Here is a 17,895-nt window from a genome sequence, read left to right as displayed (position 1 = left end):
GGGGGTCTATTTCTGGGCTCTCTATTCTGTTCCATTGATCTATGTGTCTGTTTTTGTGCCAGTACCAGACTGTCTTGATTATGACAGCTTTGTAATAGAGCTTGAAGTCTGGAATTGTGATGTCACCAACTTTGGTTTTCTTTTTCAATATTCCTTTCACTATTCGAGGTCTTTTCTGGTTCCATATAAATTTTAGGATTATTTGTTCCATTTATTTGAAAAAAATGGATGGGATTTTGATAGGGATTGCATTAAATGTGTAGATTGCTTTAGGTAGCATAGACATTTTCACAATATTTGTTCTTCCAATCCATGAGCATGGAACATTTTTCCATTTCTTTGTGTCTTCCTCAATTTCTTTCATGAGTACTTTATAGTTTTATGAGTGTAGATTCTTTGCCTCTTTGGTTAGGTTTATTCCTAGGTATCTTATGGCTTTGGGTGCAATTATAAATGGGACTGACTCCTTAATTTCTCTTTCTTCTGTCTTGTTGTTGGTGTAAAGAAATGCAACTGATTTCTGTGCATTGATTTTATATCCTGACACTTTACTGAATTCCTGTAGAAGTTCCAGCAGTTTTGGAGTGGAGCCTTTTGGGCTTTCCATATATAGTATCATATCATCTGCAAAGAGTGATAGTTTGACTTCTTCTTTGCCGATTTAGATGCCTTTAATTTCTTTTTGTCGTCTGATTGCTGAGGCTAGGACTTCTAGTACTATGTTGAATAGCAGTGGTGATAATGGACATCCCTGCCGTGTTCCTGACCTTAGTGGAAAAGCTCTCAGTTTTTCTACATTGAGAATGATATTTGCAGTGAGTTTTTCATAGATGGCTTTGATAATATCCCTACATAATATCACTCACTACATGATATTTGCAGTGAGTTTTTCATAGATGGCTTTGATAATCTATCCCTACACTTTGAAGAGTTTTGATCAGGAAGGGATGCTGCACTTTGTCTAATGCTTTTTCAGCATCTATGGAGAGTATCATATGGTTCTTGGTCTTTCTTTTATTAATGTATTGTATCACATTGATTGATTTGTGGATGTTGAACCAACTTTGCAGCCCTGGAATAAATCCCCCTTGGTCGTGGTGCATAATCCTTTTAATGTAATGTTGGATCCTATTGGCTAGTATTTTGGTGAGAATTTTCACATCTGTGTTCATCAAGGATATTGGTCTGTAATTCTCTTTTTTGGTGGGATCCTTGTCTGGTTTTGGGATCAAGGTGATGCTGGCCTCATAAAATGAGTTTGGAAATTTTCCTTCCATTTCTATTTTTTGGAACAGTTTCAGGAGAATAGGAATTAATTCTTCTTTAAATGTTTGGTAGAATTCCCCTGGGAAGCCGTCTGGCCCTGGGCTCTTGCTTACTGGGAAATTTTTGATGACTGTTTCAATCTCTTTACTGGTTTTGGGTCTGTTCAGGTTTTCTATATCTTCCTGGTTCAGTTGTGGTAGTTTATATGTCTTGGAATGCATCCATTTCTTCCAGATTGTCAAATTTGTTGGTGTAGAGTTGCTCATAATTTGTTTATATAATTGTTTTTATTTCTTTTGTGTTGGTTATGATCTCTCCTCTTTCATTCATGATTTTACTTATTAGGGTCCTTTCTCTCTCTCTCTCTCTCTCTCTCTCTCTCTCTCTCTCTTTTTGATAAGTCTGGGCAGGGGTTTTTCAATCTTATTAATTCTTCCAAAGAACCAGCTCCTAGTTTCGTTGATTTGTTCTATTTTTTTGGTTTCTATTTCATTGATTTCTGCTCTGATCTTTGTGATTTCTCTTCTCCTGCTGGGTTTAGGCTTTCTTTGTTGTACTTTCTCCAGCTCCTTTAGGTGTAGGATTAGGTTGTGTATTTGAGACCTTTCTTGTTTCTTGAGAAAGGCTTGTATTGCTATATATTTTCCTCTCAGGACTGCCTGTGCTGTGATGAACAGATTTTGAACTGTTGTGTTTTCATTATCATTTGTTTCCATGAATTTTTTCAATTCTTCTTTAATTTCCTGGTTGACCCATTCATTCTTTAGAAGGATGATGATTAGTTTCCATGTATTTGGGTTCTTTCCAAATTTCCTCTTGTGATTGAATTCTACCTTCAGAGCATTGTGGTCTGAAAATATGTAGGGAATGATCCCAATTTTTGGTACCAGTTGAGACCTGATTTGTGACCCAGAATGTGATCTGTTCTGGAGAATGTTCCATGTGCACTAGAGAAGAATGTGTATTCTTTTGCTTTTAGGTGGGTTGTTCTGAGTAGAACTCATCTGATCCAGTGTGTCACTTAAGGCCTTTATTTCCTTGTTGACCTTTTGCTTGGATGATCTGTCCATTTCAGTGAGGGTAGTGTTAAAGTCCCCTCCTATTATTGTATTATTGTCAATGTGTTTCTTTGATTTTGTTATTAATTTGTTTAAATAGTTGGCTGCTCCCATTTAGGGGCATATATATTTAAAATTATAAGATCTTCTTGTTGGACAGACCCTTTGAATATGATATAGTGTCCTTCCTCATCTCTTCTTATAGGCTTTGGCTTAAAATCTAATTGATCTGATATAAGGATTGCCACCCCAGCTTTCTTTTGATGTCCATTAGCATGGTAAATTGTTTTCCACCCCCTCACTTTAAATCTGGAGGTGTCTTTGGGTCTAAAAGGAGTTTCTTGTAGAGAGCATATTGATGGGTTTTGTTTTTTTATCCATTCTGATACCCTGTGTCTTTTGATTGTAGCATTGAGCCCATTAACATTCAGGGTAACTATTGAGAGATATGAATTTAGTGCCATTGTACTGCCTGTAAGGTGACTGTTACTGTATATTGTCTCTGTTTCTTTCTGATCTACTACTTTCAGGGTCTCTCATTGCTTAGAGAACCCCTTTCAATAGTTTCTGTAGAGTTGGTTTGGTGTTTGCAAATTCTTTCAGTTTTTGTTTGTCCTGGAAGCTTTTTAATCTCTCCTATTTTTTTTTTTAGATTATTTATTTATTTATTTATTTGACAGATAGAGATCACAAGTAGGCAGAGAGGCAGGCAGAGAGAGAGAGGAGGAAGCAGGCTCCCTGCTGAGCAGAGGCCCGATGCGGGGCTCGATCCCAGGACCCTGGGAACATGACCTGAGCTGAAGGCAGAGGCTTTAACCCACTGAGCCACTCAGGTGCCCCATTCTCCTATTTTCAATGATAGCCTAGCTGGATTTAGTATTCTTGGCTGCATGTTTTTCGCATTTAGTGCTCTGAATATATCATGCCAGTTTTTTCTGACCTGCCAGGTGTCTGTGGATAAGTCTGCTGCCCATCTAATATTTTTACTTTTGTATGGTACAGCCTTCTTGTCCCAGGCTGCTTTCAGGATTTTCTCTTTGTCGCTAAGACTTGTAAATTTTACTATTAGATGACGGGGTTTGGACCTATTTTTATTGATTTTGAGGGGGGTCTCTGCACCTCCTGGATTTTTATGCTTCTTCCCTTTGCCATATTAGGGAAATTCTCTACAATAATTTGCTCCAATGTACCTTCTGCTCCCCTCTCTCTTTCTTCTTCTTCTGGAATCTCAATTATTCTAATGTTGTTTCATCGTATGGTATCACTTACCTCTCAAATTCTCCCCTCGTGGTCCAACAGTTGTTTGTCTCTCTTTTGCTCAGCTTCTTTATTCTCTGTCATTTGGTCTCCTATATCACTAATTCTTTCTTCTGCCTCATTTTTCCTAGCAGTAAGAGCCTCCATTTTTTATTGCACCTCATTAATAGCTTTTTTGATTTCAACTTGGTTAGATTTTAGTTCTTTTATTTCTCCAGAAAGGGCTTTTATTTCTCCAGATAGCGTTTCTCTAATATCTTCCATGCCTTTTTTGAGCCCGGCTAGAACCTTGAGAATTATCATCCTGAACTCTAGATCTGACATCTCACATATTACCAATGTCCATGTTGATTAGGTCCCTAGCCTTTGGTACTGCCTCTTGTTCTTTTTTTTTTTTTTTGTGGTGAGTTTTTCCACCCTGTCATTTTGTCCAGAGAAGAATATATGAAGGAGCAAATAAAATACTAAAAGGGTGACAAAGACCCCGGTAAAATGTGCTTTAACCAAATCAGAAAAGACCACAAATCATGGGGGTGGGGTGGAGAAGGGAGGTAAAAAGAATTTCAGAAAAAGAAAAATCAGAAAAAGAAAACAAAGAAAAAAATATAAAAAAGAATATATATATATTAGACTGGTGACTAGAACAGGGTCACCCACTTAATTTTGGGAGTATTTTGGTCTCTTAGAAGAAACTACCTCCCCAAAATTTAAAGAATGAAAAACATAAGGTTAAACACAATGAAGAGATGGAATTTGATTATAAAGATGAAAAAAAATTTTTTTTTGTATTTCTAAAAAGGAGTTGATAAAGTAAGTTGGTTCAGAGAATAAAGAAAAAGAAAGTGGAGAGAATTTGTTCAGGCTGGAGACTAGAACAAACCTAGTGCTAGATTTAGGGTGTATTTTGATCTATTAGAAGAAATCGTACCCCAAATTTTTTTTGAAGAAAAAACCCTATGTGTATACAAAAAAATATAGTTAGATACAGTGAAAGACAAAATATGACTATAATAATGAAGGTTCAGAAAAGATTATTTTTTTAATGAAAGATATTGTTAAGATAAACTAGTTAAAAAACATTAAAAGAGGAAAGGGTAAAAGTTAAGAAAAATTTAGCAGAAAACAAAATTAAAAAAATTAATTAACTTTGCAAGACTTAAGAATCATGGGGAGAAAGCCATGAATTACATGCTTTGCTTTCTACTCCTCTGGAATTCTGCTGTTCTCCTTGGTAAGTGAACTTCGTCTCGGCTGGATTTCTTGTTAATCTTCTGGGGGAGGGGCCAGTTGTAGTGATTCTCAAGTGTCTTTGCCTAATGCAGAATTGCACAGCCCTTACCAGGGGCCGGGCTAAGTAATCTGCTCGGGTTCGCTTTTGGGAGCTTTTGTTCCCTGAACACTTTCTGTAGAGTTCCAGAGGACAGGAATGAAAATGGCAGCCTGCCAATCTCTGGCCTGGAGGAGCTGAGAGCTCGGGGCCCCACTCCTCAGTGCGCCCTCAGAGAAAAGCGCTCAATCACTCCCATCTCCCTGGCCTCTGGCCACGCCCAGAGAAAAGCGCCCAATCACTCCTGTCTCCCTGCCACAGGCTGCACTCCAAGCTCACCCAGCCTGTGACCAAGCATCTTTGTCTCTGGCACACAGCTCTGCCTGGAGTTTCTGAACCCCGCAGATCCCTGAGCTCTTCCAGGGGGTTCTCCGCGGATCTTGTGGGGACCCCACTCACAGAGCAGTGGCCTGTGCCATGGATTACAGTTCAAGGTAACCCCAAGTTGAGAGCTTGCTCCTCAGCTCTGTCTCTGTAGCCAGCTTCCCCACTCTAATACCTGTGAGCTCTGTGACACGCAGACACACCCAATCCTGGCCTCGGGACTTGAGACCAGGCTGTCCCTGCGTGGGCTTCACTCCGGTTTAACCTCTGGAGTGATGACCCTCGGTGGAGCAGACTTCTAAAGTCCTGATTTTGTGCTCCATTGCTCCGCTGCTTGCCAGGAGCCGGCCCCTCCTCCCGCGGTCTATCTAACCGTGGCTTTGGATTCACTTCTCCACCAGTCCTACCTTTCAGAAAGTGGTTGATTTTCTGTTTCTAGAATTGTTGCTCTTCTTCTCTTCGATCTCCTGTTGGACTTGTAGGTGTTTGGAATGGCTTGATAAGCTGTCTAGCTGATCTCCTGCTACCTGATGTCATCTCATCCTGCTACTTCTCTGCCATCTTGACTCCTCCCCCCTGAAAATTTTGGTTTTAAAGTAATTTATCAATCAGGGGAGTCTATGTGGCTTAGTCAAGTGTCTGACTTTGGCTCAGGTCATGGTCTCAGGGTCCCAAAATAAGGCCTTGCATAGGACTCTGCAATCAGTGTGGTGTTAGCTTGTCCTTCTGCCCATTACCCTACTCTCTTTCTCTCAAATAAATAAATAAAAGTTATAAAAATAAGTAGATTATCAGTCAGAAGATAACCTATGGTTAACAACACAATTCAACAGGAAAAATGTTTAATTTGTTGATTTTCATTAGTAAAATGAAGTACATAAGCAAATAACAGGTTTTCCCAACTTTAATTTTTGGAGGAAATTATAGAATTATGAAACAAGTGCTCCCTTTCACTGATATACACAGGCATTTTGTGGTAACAGCTTTAGGATAGGAACCAATCATAAGCATGCATTATGAATCTGAGGGGTTGGAACTAGAATAAATAATTTAGGAATTAGGAGCTGGTCAGTCTTGGCATGCTGTGGCAATTCCCTCTCCTCAGAGAATGGCCTAAGCCTGAGATTAATTCAGTTTCCCCATAGCATGGGATTGATGCATACATATGTAGCTAAGCTAAGGGACAAGAACAGCATTTAAGAACACACTTGAAGCAAAAAATATATATTGCAAGATGAAGAGTAGTTTGACCATTATTTCCTTGGGCAAGGCTAGGAGAGAATGTGGACCCAAATATGCTATTTCCATCATTTTGTTCCTGCACACAATGTAATATACCACCTTCTATCATTTTAATTATCTAAATACCTGCTGGTAAATCATTATTAATTCTGTTGATCCATGCTTATGGGAGAATGAAATGAAATAATAAGTGTATAAATTTACAAAATTTTTGAAATTTTAAGTGCATGGTTTATAAATAGGGAAGAATAAAAATTCAGTAAAGGATTTTGTAATTAATCAGTTGTCATCAGTATGTGGAATATTTAGGGAGAGGATAGCTCTGCATATCAAGGTAAAATGTAGCCTTGAAGAAACAGGCTAGGGATGTGCAGAGTTCAGTGAGGTCTGTCAGAGATCCTGCACTACAATCGGTGGACTGCTACACTGGCCAGAATGAGGAGACAGGGTTTCCTGAAGCCTTTCACTCCAAAGCTGTGTGATTATTTTTATCTTGATATTTTCATTCTGCACATCGTCTCCCTCAGAGCCCGGTGGACCTGCTTGTTCCGCAGAGTGTAGATGACAGGGTTGAGCAACGGGGTCACCACTGTGTTCACAAGGGCAGCCTCCCTGTTGGAGTCCAGCCTGTTCGTTTGCTTTGGTTTCACATATATGAACACACAGCTGCCATACATCAGAGAGAGAACTATGAGGTGAGAGGAGCAGGTGGAGAAAGCTTTCTGTTTCTCCCTGGCAGATGGGAGTCGGAGGATTGTGACTACTATGTTGCTGTATGCAATGGTGGTTATGATAAGGGATGTCAACAGGATAAAGGAAGTGAGGACAAAGGCCAACATTTCAGTGGAGCTGGTATCAGAACAGGAGAGATGAATCAGAGGGCCAAGGTCACAGAAAAAGTGGGGGATGACATGGGGGCCACAGAAGAATAACTGGGAAACCTTCACTACAAGACCAGTGATGAGTGGGAAGGGTACTGTGAAGCAGGCAGTGACCAGGAGGAAGCAAGTCTTTGGGTTCATGATGGTCGGGTAATGCAGAGGCTTGCAAATGGCCACATACCGATCCAGAGACATCACTGCTATGAGGAAGAAAACAGCTGATCCCAGAAATACAGTGACAAATGCCTGTATAAAACAAGCAGAAAGGGAAATAGTTTGCATGCTTAAGAGAAAGATGATCAGCAATTTAGGAATAACAGCACTTATGATACCACACTCCAAGAAGGAGAAAATGCTGAGGAATAAGTACATAGGTGTGTGGAGCCGGGAGTCAGCACAGGTGATGGTGACTATGATCGCATTGCTTACAATGGATGCCAGATATGCCAGCAGGTGCACGAGGAAGAAGACCTTTCCCAGGTGCTGGAAGGCAGGAAACCCCTCCAAGGTGAATTCTTGGACAGTTGTCCCATTCCCCATTTCCATGGGCATCTTTTTCCATAGCAGTGTCACAGCTGTGCTTAAGCTACAGTGAAGACATCAGGGAACACAAAGGCTTTAGAGGAACATGATTAAGTTACTTGACTATCCAGGAAGATGGGTAGGCTGGTAGTAAGGTGGATTAGCCAGTTGGTTTTTCAATCAGATGGACCTGAGTTCAATATTATTTCAATGCTCAGTCCTAACTCATGAGAGATGGGACATCTTGGGAAAGCTGGTTAACCATTGTGAACTTTTTTTCATCCTCTGTAGAAGGAAGATGATAGGATCTACCTGTTCATGTTCCTGTGAGAATTAAGTAAGGAAAAGCATGTAACTCACGTGGCATATGATGCCAGTCTTTCCTATGTGTTCCTCAAAGTCTAATTGTAATGTTATGATCACTAAAATAATGCTTAGGAGAGCAACATCTTTAGGCAGGGGTATTGACATTTTCTAGTTATACAACATTTTATTTTTTTTAAGATTTTATTTATTTGTCAGAGAGAGAGAGGGAGAGAGAGTGAGCGAGCACAGGCAGAGGCAGAGGGAGAAGCAGACTCCCTGCCAAGCAAGGAGCCCGATGTGAGACTCGATTCCAGAACGCTGGGATCATGACCTGAGCCGAAGGCAGCTGCTTAACCAACTGAGCCACCCAGGCGTCCCTACAACATTTTATTTTTAATAGTATTTTTAGTTTGTTTGTAAACATAATGATGGTGTTAGTAATATTCCCTTTAGAATTCCCTTTTAATAATGCAAAACATTCTATGGTCCATACTGTGATCACCATGATGTGTTGAGGACTTATGTTTGGTACTATGCTGGTCACTGAAATTCAGTATTTCTATACCTCTTCACAATAACCATGAGCCCCTTATTCTAGAGAAGCAGAACTGAGGCTTAGAGAGTTCCAGAGTATTTGCTTCACATGGATGGTACTTTACCTAGATCTTCCAGATCTAGAGCCCCTGCTGTTGACAGATGCAATCTCAAAATATTTGAAAAGGGAAAAAATATATTGTTGATGATCTTTAAACTTGAAGTGAAGGATTAGCTTTATGTATTTTAATTGTTTCTACCCTTAGTTAATATCCCTGATGAGTTAGAGACCTGTGGAATGACATGAGGCTTAGGGAGCATCTACCTTAACACAAGCATTTTGTAGAAGAGACAGGAGACTGGAGACTTTGGGGGCTTCTCTACAGCATGACATAATTTTAAATCCAGGAGTTACCCCCCCACACACACCTACCCAGAGTTCATGCTGTCCTATGATGAGGTGGAAGTGACATTAGGTCAGAGGAACTAGCCCAGTTAGGTATATAGGCTGGGTGCCTGGCACTCATGCACTCACTCTTACATCAAAGCTCAGTGAACAGTTTGCTGTCTTCAGAGCTCTATGTCACTGACTTCTCACACTGTGCTGTTTGGCAATAGCATCTCAATGCTAGGCTGAAGTTCAGCTGTGTGGCATGTGTCTCTCTCACTAACCCACCTTGGGCCAGGTCCTGGTAAGGGCTGCTCATGAAACCAAACTTCTTACCCCTGAGTACCACAGCCTGTGGGAGCCTCTGCTTCCGTGCCAGTGGACCCCAGTAGGCCAAACAAGCCACCAGACTGTGAGGCCAGGTGCACACACAGGAGTCTCCTCATGGGGTTTCCTTCCCCTGCAGCTACTGTTCTAAGAAATCAAGAGCTTGCTCTGGGCTGAAGGGAAAGTGGAGGAGAAGGAAATTCATTTGTCACAGCCTGTTGTCCCAGAGAGGGGTGAATATATATCCCGTGCTGCCAATGTCTGGCTGACAAAGTCTGTTTTTCCATAGCCCAGATGTTTCATAGCACAGCATAGCTACAGTCAGCCTTGACCGCAGAAGCCCCAGAAAAGAACAGACAGACTAAAACAACCATATTTCACTGCCTACCATTCTGGACTAGAGCTGGACTTCCAGACTACTTAGCATTCTGATAGAGGTCTGGCTCTGCTCCCTCAGTGAGTAAAAACCCACCTACCATGAAACTTTGCTGTCACCTCCTATACTCCTAGTAGGAACAAGTACCTTTTTATAAGTTTAGTCCTGGGTGTTGCTGAGGCAAGGGTCTTGTGTTTAAGGCTTCATGTCATGGGTACACCTGCACCAAGTCTCCTACTATGGCACTATGTTCCTCCATCACATCCTCACCTTTTCATAGGGAGAAGCATCCTTGTTTCACTGCATCAACATAGAGGAGCTGCTGTCATGCAAGTTTGGGACTCTGTGATAATTTTCCCACCAGAATGTATGGTTGTGAAGCAGGATGGACCCAGCCAGTGAGCAGAGAGTGCAGGCCCCCAATCCTTCTTAGATGCTGAAGAGACAGGAGCAGAAAGTAAGGGCATGGCTGGTATCCTGGGGACAGCTAATTGGTCAATGTTGAGGACAAGATTTACTGGTGCAACCCTTATATTTATCTTCCCTTGTGTGGTGATGCTGACTCCCAGATGTCCACACTGTTCTCTGCCAAGATTTTGAAGAAAATTATATGACAATTTCCCAAGGGTTTTTAAAATCCCAAGTTGAATGTTGCGACTGATTTGATGTAACAGTCCAGACTAAAATTTTCTACGTGTGCTCTGTGCACTGAGACCAGAACATAGTTGTTAAAAGAACAGATTTTATGGTGACAAAAAGCTGGATTTTATTCTAGATTTTATGAGGCTTTCAGGAAGGTACCGGGGAAGCCTGCCTTTCTTGGTCAATTTTTCTTCATGCTTTCACCAACGTTATGATTCTTTTCATTCCATATTTTCATCTGAAAAAAATTTCATTGTGCTCACCAATCTTCTTAAAAAAGGAAAGGACACCTTTTTTCCTCTTCAGGGAAGAAGGGGGAATGCTAGGTGGTTTCTATAACATCTCTAGCCTGGCAGGGCTCTCTTTTAAAAAAGAATGTAGGAAATGGAACCCAGATTCTTTCTAGATGCAGAAGAGGAGGAGATATGAGTCTGAGGGTGGAGAAGCTGTTTCCATAGCAACCACTGGCCTGGAAAGCTGCTTCTTTTACTGGATATGTCAGCTGGGCTATTGTGGCAGGCGAGACCCATTTTTCTGTGACTTCTGGTTTCCCATCACAAGCCAGAGAAGAGTACTAACCTCCCAAAGTGTTTGTAGGCAACCCTGGTACATATGGGAGCTGTTTGGAAATTTGTTCGGCCTGTATCTGCCCATATTAATATTGATCTTAGAAGGTCAAGGCATATATAGATACTTTCCATGTGGCAAATATAGAAACTTTTCATGAGTTTCCATGTGGGTCCCACCTTCCCCAAAATAGACAAAATCTCCCTTTTTTGAGAGAGAGAAAGAGACATATGTGTGATTGAGGGTGGTGGAGGGGCAGTAAGTCTGATAGGAGGCTTGTTCTATAACTCTTAGATGATGACCTGATATGATCGGAAATCAGGAGTTGGATGGTTAAACAACTGAGCCACCCAGGTGCCCCAGACAAAAACACTTTTATAACATCTGTCCATCTACCCACTCTGCTTTCAATCCAGGCCAAACCTGGATGTGAGAGAAAATAAACAATAATGAGAGATGAGTTATAGAAGCTAGAGCAAAGTGAGACTATCTATAGATTTTAATGCCCAGATAAAGTCTCATTTTCATGGGATTTTAATTTTATTCAGTGCTAACTTAATTTTATTCAGTGCCAACTTTATGGTGCAGAAATACCTGTCAAACCTGAGCGAGTTCCAGTGCCAACAAGATGGTGGGAAGTTGGGAGTAGAGGGGCTCTATGAGGTTTGATGGAAAGGTTTACAAAGTAGACACTCAAGGAAATTGGCTGAGCTAACTCTACATTTCATCTAGAACTGAGAAATGTTTCAAATTGTCCTTGGCCTATGGTTTCTCTCTTCTGAGAGAGTTCCCTTATGCCTCTCCAATACCCACCACTTCTTAATTTATTAAAAGATTTTATTCATTTATTTGACAGAGAGAGATCACAAGTAGGCAGAGAGGCAGGCAGAGAGGGGGCGGGGAGCAGGCTCCCCACCGAGCAGAGAGCCTGACATGGGGCTTGATCCCAGGACCCCGGGATCATGACCTGAGCCCAAGGCAGAGGCTTTAACCCACTGAGCCACCCAGGCACCCCTTAATTTCTTTTAAATGACCTTGAGATCTCATTTATCTTGGACATCCAGCATTACCTGTGATTTGGGGTTTTAGTTAGCCAGTTAGAGTAAGGAAAGGGATAGTTCTTAAAGTTGTATTTGTGATTATCAAACATGGAAAGATAAAGCAAACATCAGTTTGTGGTTTCTTCTCTGCAGAATATGATTATGTTTGCCACACTAATCCTCAGCCACTCTTGACATGTTAGGCTACACATATATATCATGATTTAGATAATAAGAGTACTTTTGTTTTTAGTGTATCTTTTTAATATGATCTGTTCCTAGAAAAGTTCCAATTTCTAATGTTATATCCCTAAGGACGAAGGCTTCATTAAAGCCCAAGGAAACGTGAATCCTATCACCTATGATGTTGTGGGAGAGGGAGTAGGGGATACTAATTTGAACAGGATGTGGGCATCAGGAAGGGAAGAAGCACTCATTTGGCCAAACCCTGGATTGAGGTTGGAGCTATTGGCATACTAATAATACATGGAGAACCATTTTTCCTCATGTAATTTCCGTAAAAGTAAGATAATGATACCAACAGGGACCCAGAACAGATCAATTCTGATCTAGAGGAAAAGCATGGTAGTTTTAGTAGCTTCCAACTTGGAACCATGAGGTAAAACTGAAGTTATAGAGTAATTTATCCTACTGGGCTTCTATGTTTTCTTTTTTATTCATGCATGGAAAAAATAAATCTTTTCTTTTATAGTGACTATATGTTTTTATATATATTCATATATATGTATATAAACGATTTATATATATGGGTATATATATGTATATAAATGATTAATTAAGTTCAATTATGTGGGTGGGATAAAAAGAGGTAGAAGTGCTATCTGTAAATCTCAGAAGTCAAACTACTTTGTAAGGATCTGGATCCTCCACTACTACTTGTTTCCTGGTGGGATTTCTCGAGCTTGTCTCCCCTCAGATGTGTGGATGCTCCAGGTACTGGGGACAACACGTATGGTTCTTAGTTGTGTTTTTAGCACAGGATTCTTAAGTATCTTTATCTCAATGCCTTTCCAAAATGAAATGGTGAATATTACATTTTGCAAAGTCAATATTGTACACAAAGTATGGAAGAGCTCTCCGTAACCCCCCCCCCCCCAAAAAAAACCCTCATTTGAAATGGGGGCAAAGTTCACATCATAAGTTCACACCTCTTCTGGTAACACCCTTACAGCTTATTATATGAACTAGTTTTACTCTTAATGGAGGGGAACTACTTAGAGGAGAAGGTGAAGGATGTGCCATGGAGAGAAAACTAATTTGTATAATCCCCTTTTAGTAAATGCGATCCTTTTGGCTGGGCTTGAGACATCACCTCACCAATAATTGGTATTATATTGGTGGCTGTCATGAAGTCAGTGTCCAAGATTCCTAAGATTCAGTAAACCAGACTGATCTCTTTCCACACGTGTGACTCTGGGGATCTCAGGATAGTCAGAGCTTTTGTAAGATATGGATAGAGGGAGTTGTTCTCTGGACTGACACCAGAATCAAATTCTGTTTCCCTATCCAGCACTTATCACTGCTTGGAGACAAAGGTTCTGAGGAGAAGCCTCAGGAACCAGAGGAGATGAATTAGAATTTTTCAGCCTCCAATATGACTGGGCTGCTCAATGTGGGATTGAGGTATCTATCAGCCTCTCCTTCCTTGGTTGGGAGGTCAGGCCACCCACAAGACAGGGAAGGAAAGTGGCCAGTGCAGGCATAGTGGGGGAGCCCATGCTCAGACTGATCAAGAGGCATACTGCCAGGGTGAGCACCTGCTGCATCCTCAGAAGGCTGGCTTCTTCTGGAGGCATGCCTCACCTTTGTCCATCAGGTCTGCTCTTGGGGAAAGATACAGCCACCAAAAATAGAGGAGCTCTGCTTTCTCCTCACACCTATCTTAGTTTGACTCCTTGTTTTGAAAAGAATGTAAATCCTACCAATCATGGACAATGAGGGGTTTTTATTTCACAAGTAGCATCTCATTCATAGAAATCCTGAACCAGGAGTCACAATAGGCCTGGCTGTCAAGGACACTAAAGGTGGAGAGTGATTCTAGACTCAGGAAACTCTAGGAACTTCAGCATCTGGGTGTTTGGATTTTCTTTCCACTGCTCTCCCATTGACCCTCAAGCCACATTCTTCACGTCTACAAATTTATGGCCTTCTACTAAATGGTGTCCTTTATACTCTTAATTTCTATCGCTCTGTTTTTCAGTGACACAGGATCCATAGCGACTGTGACACTTTCTTGTAGTACATCTCAGTGCTTCTTTTGAGGGAGGAATGATACAAGCCTTATGCAGTTTTTCAGAAGGTATGAAAAGAATTAATATAATTTCTAAAAATCTTTATAAAGCAGAATATTCTTTTTTCCCCTGCCTTTATTAAGTTACAATTGACATATAACATTGTGTAAGCTTAAGGTGTACAAAGTGATGATTTGATATACCCATATATTATGAAATGTTTACCACAGTAGGATTAACTAACACATCCTTCACATCACATAATTACCATTTTGTTGTTATGGTACGAACATTAAAAGCTCTATTCTCTTAGAAATTTTCAAGTGAGCAATACAATATTGTTACCTATAGGCACCATGCTGTACATTAGACCCTCAGAACTTACTCATTTCATAATTGAAATTTTATACCCTTTGACCGACATCTTCCCATTTCCCCCACTGTTCAGGCCCTGACAACCACCATTTCACCCTGTTTCTACGAGTTACATGTTTTTATATTTCCCATACGAATGAGGTCATACAATATTTGTGTTTCTCAATCTGACTTATTTGACTTACTGATAAAATATACATCACTTGATTTATGACAAAGATGACAGTCTAATGCTGTAGAGAAATGATAGTCCTTTAACACATGTAGATGGTGCTGTATCAGGTAGGTATTCAAATGGAGAAAATGCAACTTGACCGTTACTCTATGTAAGAACATATAATGGGTTCTCTACTCTGTTCCATTGATCTATGTGTCTCTTTTTGTGATCTGTGTGTCTCAGTATGGCCAGTACCATACTGTCTTGATGATTACAGCTTTGTACCACAACTTGAAATCCAGAATTGTGATGGCTCCAGCTTTGGTTTTCTTTTTCAACATTCTTTTGGCTACTTGGAAAGTTCCCTGGTTCCATACAAATTTTAGAATTGTTTGTTCCAGTTCTGTGGAAAATGTTGATGGTATTTTGATAGGGATTGCACTAAATGTGTGAATTGCTCCAGGTAGCAGAGACATTTTCACAATATTTATTCTTCTAATCCACAAGCATGGAGTGTTTTTCCATTTCTTTGTGTCTTCCTCAATTTCTTTCATGAGTGTTTTACAATTTTCTGAGTACGGATCCTTTCCTTCTTTGGTTACATTAATTCCTAGGTATCTTATGGTGTTGGGTGCAATTGTAAATGGGGTCAGTTCCTTGATTCTCTTTCTTCTGCCTCATTGTTAGCATATAGGAATGCAACTGAGGTCTGTGCATTGTTTTCGTATTCTGCAACTTTGCTGAATTCCTGTATCAGTTCTAGGAATTTTTAGGTGAAGTCTTTGGGTTTTCTGTAGAGTGTCATGTCATCTGTGAAGAGTGAGAGTTTGGCTTCTTCTTTGCTGATTCGGATGCCTTTTATTTCTTTTTGTTGTTTGATTGCTGATGTTAGGATTTCTAGCACTATGTTGTACCACAGTGGAGAAAAGCTCTCAGTTTTTCCTAATTTAGGATGATATTCACTGTGGGTTTTTGTATATGGTTTTTATGATGTTGAGGTATGTTTCCTCTATCCCTACATAGTGGAGCATTTTTTATTTTAATCAAGAATGAATGTTGTATTTTGTCAAATGCTTTATCTGCATCTATGAGAGGATCATACGGTTCTTATCCTTTCTTAAATTAATGTGATGTATCACATTGATTGATTTGCAGGTGTTGAACACTCTTGCAGCCCAGGAATAAATCCCAGTTAGTTGTGGTGAATTATCCTTTTAATGTACTATTGGATCCTATTAGCCAGTATCTTGGTGAGAATTTTTGCAGCCTTGTTCATCAGGGATACTGGTCTGTAATTGTCCTTTTAAAACCCTGGCAGTGAGTACTTCCTCCTGTTCTTTCTTTTGGGGTGAGTTTCCCTGTCTCCTCATTATGTCCAAAAAAGAATAAAAGAAAGAGAGAGAAGACAACAATAAAACAACAGCAGAAAAGAACAAACAAAACAAACCTGAAGGAAATAGAAACAAATAAAATTTAAAAAATCTAACAAGAAGTAAAACAGATCAAAACAATAAACTAGATTGTGGTGTATTTTGGTTTGTTTGTTAAAGGAAATTAGATGCCAAAATAGGAAGAAAAGAAAAACTTATATATATAGAAAAATGAAATAAAATACAATGAAAGGAGATTAAAAATTTAAAAAAATGTAATGTGTATATAAAAATTAAAAAAAGAATAAAAGAAGAATTGCAGTGATAAGAAAATAGCTGAAAAGAACCTGAAAGACTAAGAATAACAACAACAACAACAACAAAAAGAATGCTATATAATGTTTTCCCTAAGAGCTGAAGTTCTATAGTTCTCTATGATCTACAAACTTGGTGCTAGCCAGTTGTTCCTGCTGGTCTTCTGGGAGAGGGGTCTGTTGCCCTGGTTCTGCATCCTTGCCCAGGTTGCATTGCAACTCTCTCTCCAGGGGACCGGGCTCAGTGTACTTGGCTCCAGATTGTAGTATGTGGTGCTGTTTGGCTCCCTGAAAGCTTTCAGCACCACTGGAAGGGGATAAAATGGCACCACCCCAAACTGCAGCTCTGGAGCTGAAGGTTGGCACCTCCAACTCTCACAGAAGTTTGGTCCATCACTCATGTCTCCATGGTTTCTGTCTGAAATCTGTGTTCACCTAGCCTATGACCAATAATTTTTATGACAGACACGTGACCCAGTTCCAAATCTCCAAACTTTCTGCACTCTAGCAGCCCAGACCTGTGCTGTTCCTCAAGGAGGAGGGAGGGGCCATCTATCCATGCTTCTGGCTTTTGCTGGGCCCTTGCCCAGAAAGCAGTCATGTGAGCGTGCAGTGTTTCATACTTTATAGCACACTGAGAAGAAAGTCAGTGCCAAGACTCTGTTTCAAGCCAACTTCCCTGCTATGATGCCTGGGAACTCTGCTGCAGTTTGGCACCCCCATTTTCTTTGTGACCCTGGGAATCCTGAGACCATGCTGTCCCTTCTGGGATTCTGCCCCGATTCACCACCTGAGTACATTGAAGCCAGGGATGTCCCCAACCTCAGCAGACTTACAATTTCCAATTTTGTGCTCATTGCTTATAATACTTTGTGTCAGTCTCCTTAAGCTGGCTCCCTACCCTCCTGTTTCCACTGATAAGTTGCATCTGATTCATGTCTCTGTACCACCTACCTTCCAAAAATTGATTGCTTTTCTATTGTAAAATTGCAGCCTTTCTTTTCTCAGATCTCTGATTGATTTCACAGGTGTTCAGAATGATTTGATATCTATCAAACTAGCTGAATTCCAGGGACCAGATGAACTTAGGGTCTCCTACTCCTCTGCCATCTTAACTCACAGGAGACAACAAAATGTTTTTAAAAAGTAGGGTAAAGGAGAAAAAGGGAAAAGTAGAAAACAAGTAGTAAGATGGTAGGGATTAACCCAAATTTATAGTAACAAATTAATGAAAATGGGCTAAACGCCCAATTTAAAACATTGTCAGATTAATTTTAAAAAATAAATAGATTGAATTATATGCTGCCCAAGGGAGACACACCGCATGTATCAGAACATAGAAAGTCTGTAAATAAAAAGATAGAGAAATA

The 17,895-nt window shown here is 40.3% G+C and overlaps 1 protein-coding gene across 1 annotated transcript; it reads right to left on the bottom strand.

The window, feature by feature from the left end:
- Positions 1–6,962: 6,962 nt before the first annotated feature.
- LOC308355330 (olfactory receptor 6E1-like) lies at positions 6,963–7,916 on the bottom strand (the record flags this gene model as incomplete). Its single annotated transcript, XM_080823503.1, has 1 exon — positions 6,963–7,916. The coding sequence occupies exon 1, from the start codon at positions 7,905–7,907 to the stop codon at positions 6,963–6,965; it is 945 nt and encodes a 314-aa protein (XP_080679629.1). The 5' UTR covers positions 7,908–7,916.
- Positions 7,917–17,895: the final 9,979 nt, after the last annotated feature.

The sequence above is a fragment of the Martes martes genome (assembly GCF_963455335.1).
Source record: "Martes martes genome assembly, chromosome: 14".
In the NCBI taxonomy this organism is placed as follows: Eukaryota; Metazoa; Chordata; class Mammalia; order Carnivora; family Mustelidae; genus Martes; species Martes martes.
The sequence above is the reverse complement of the archived record's forward strand: the minus strand, read 5'-3'. Positions and strand labels throughout refer to the sequence as shown.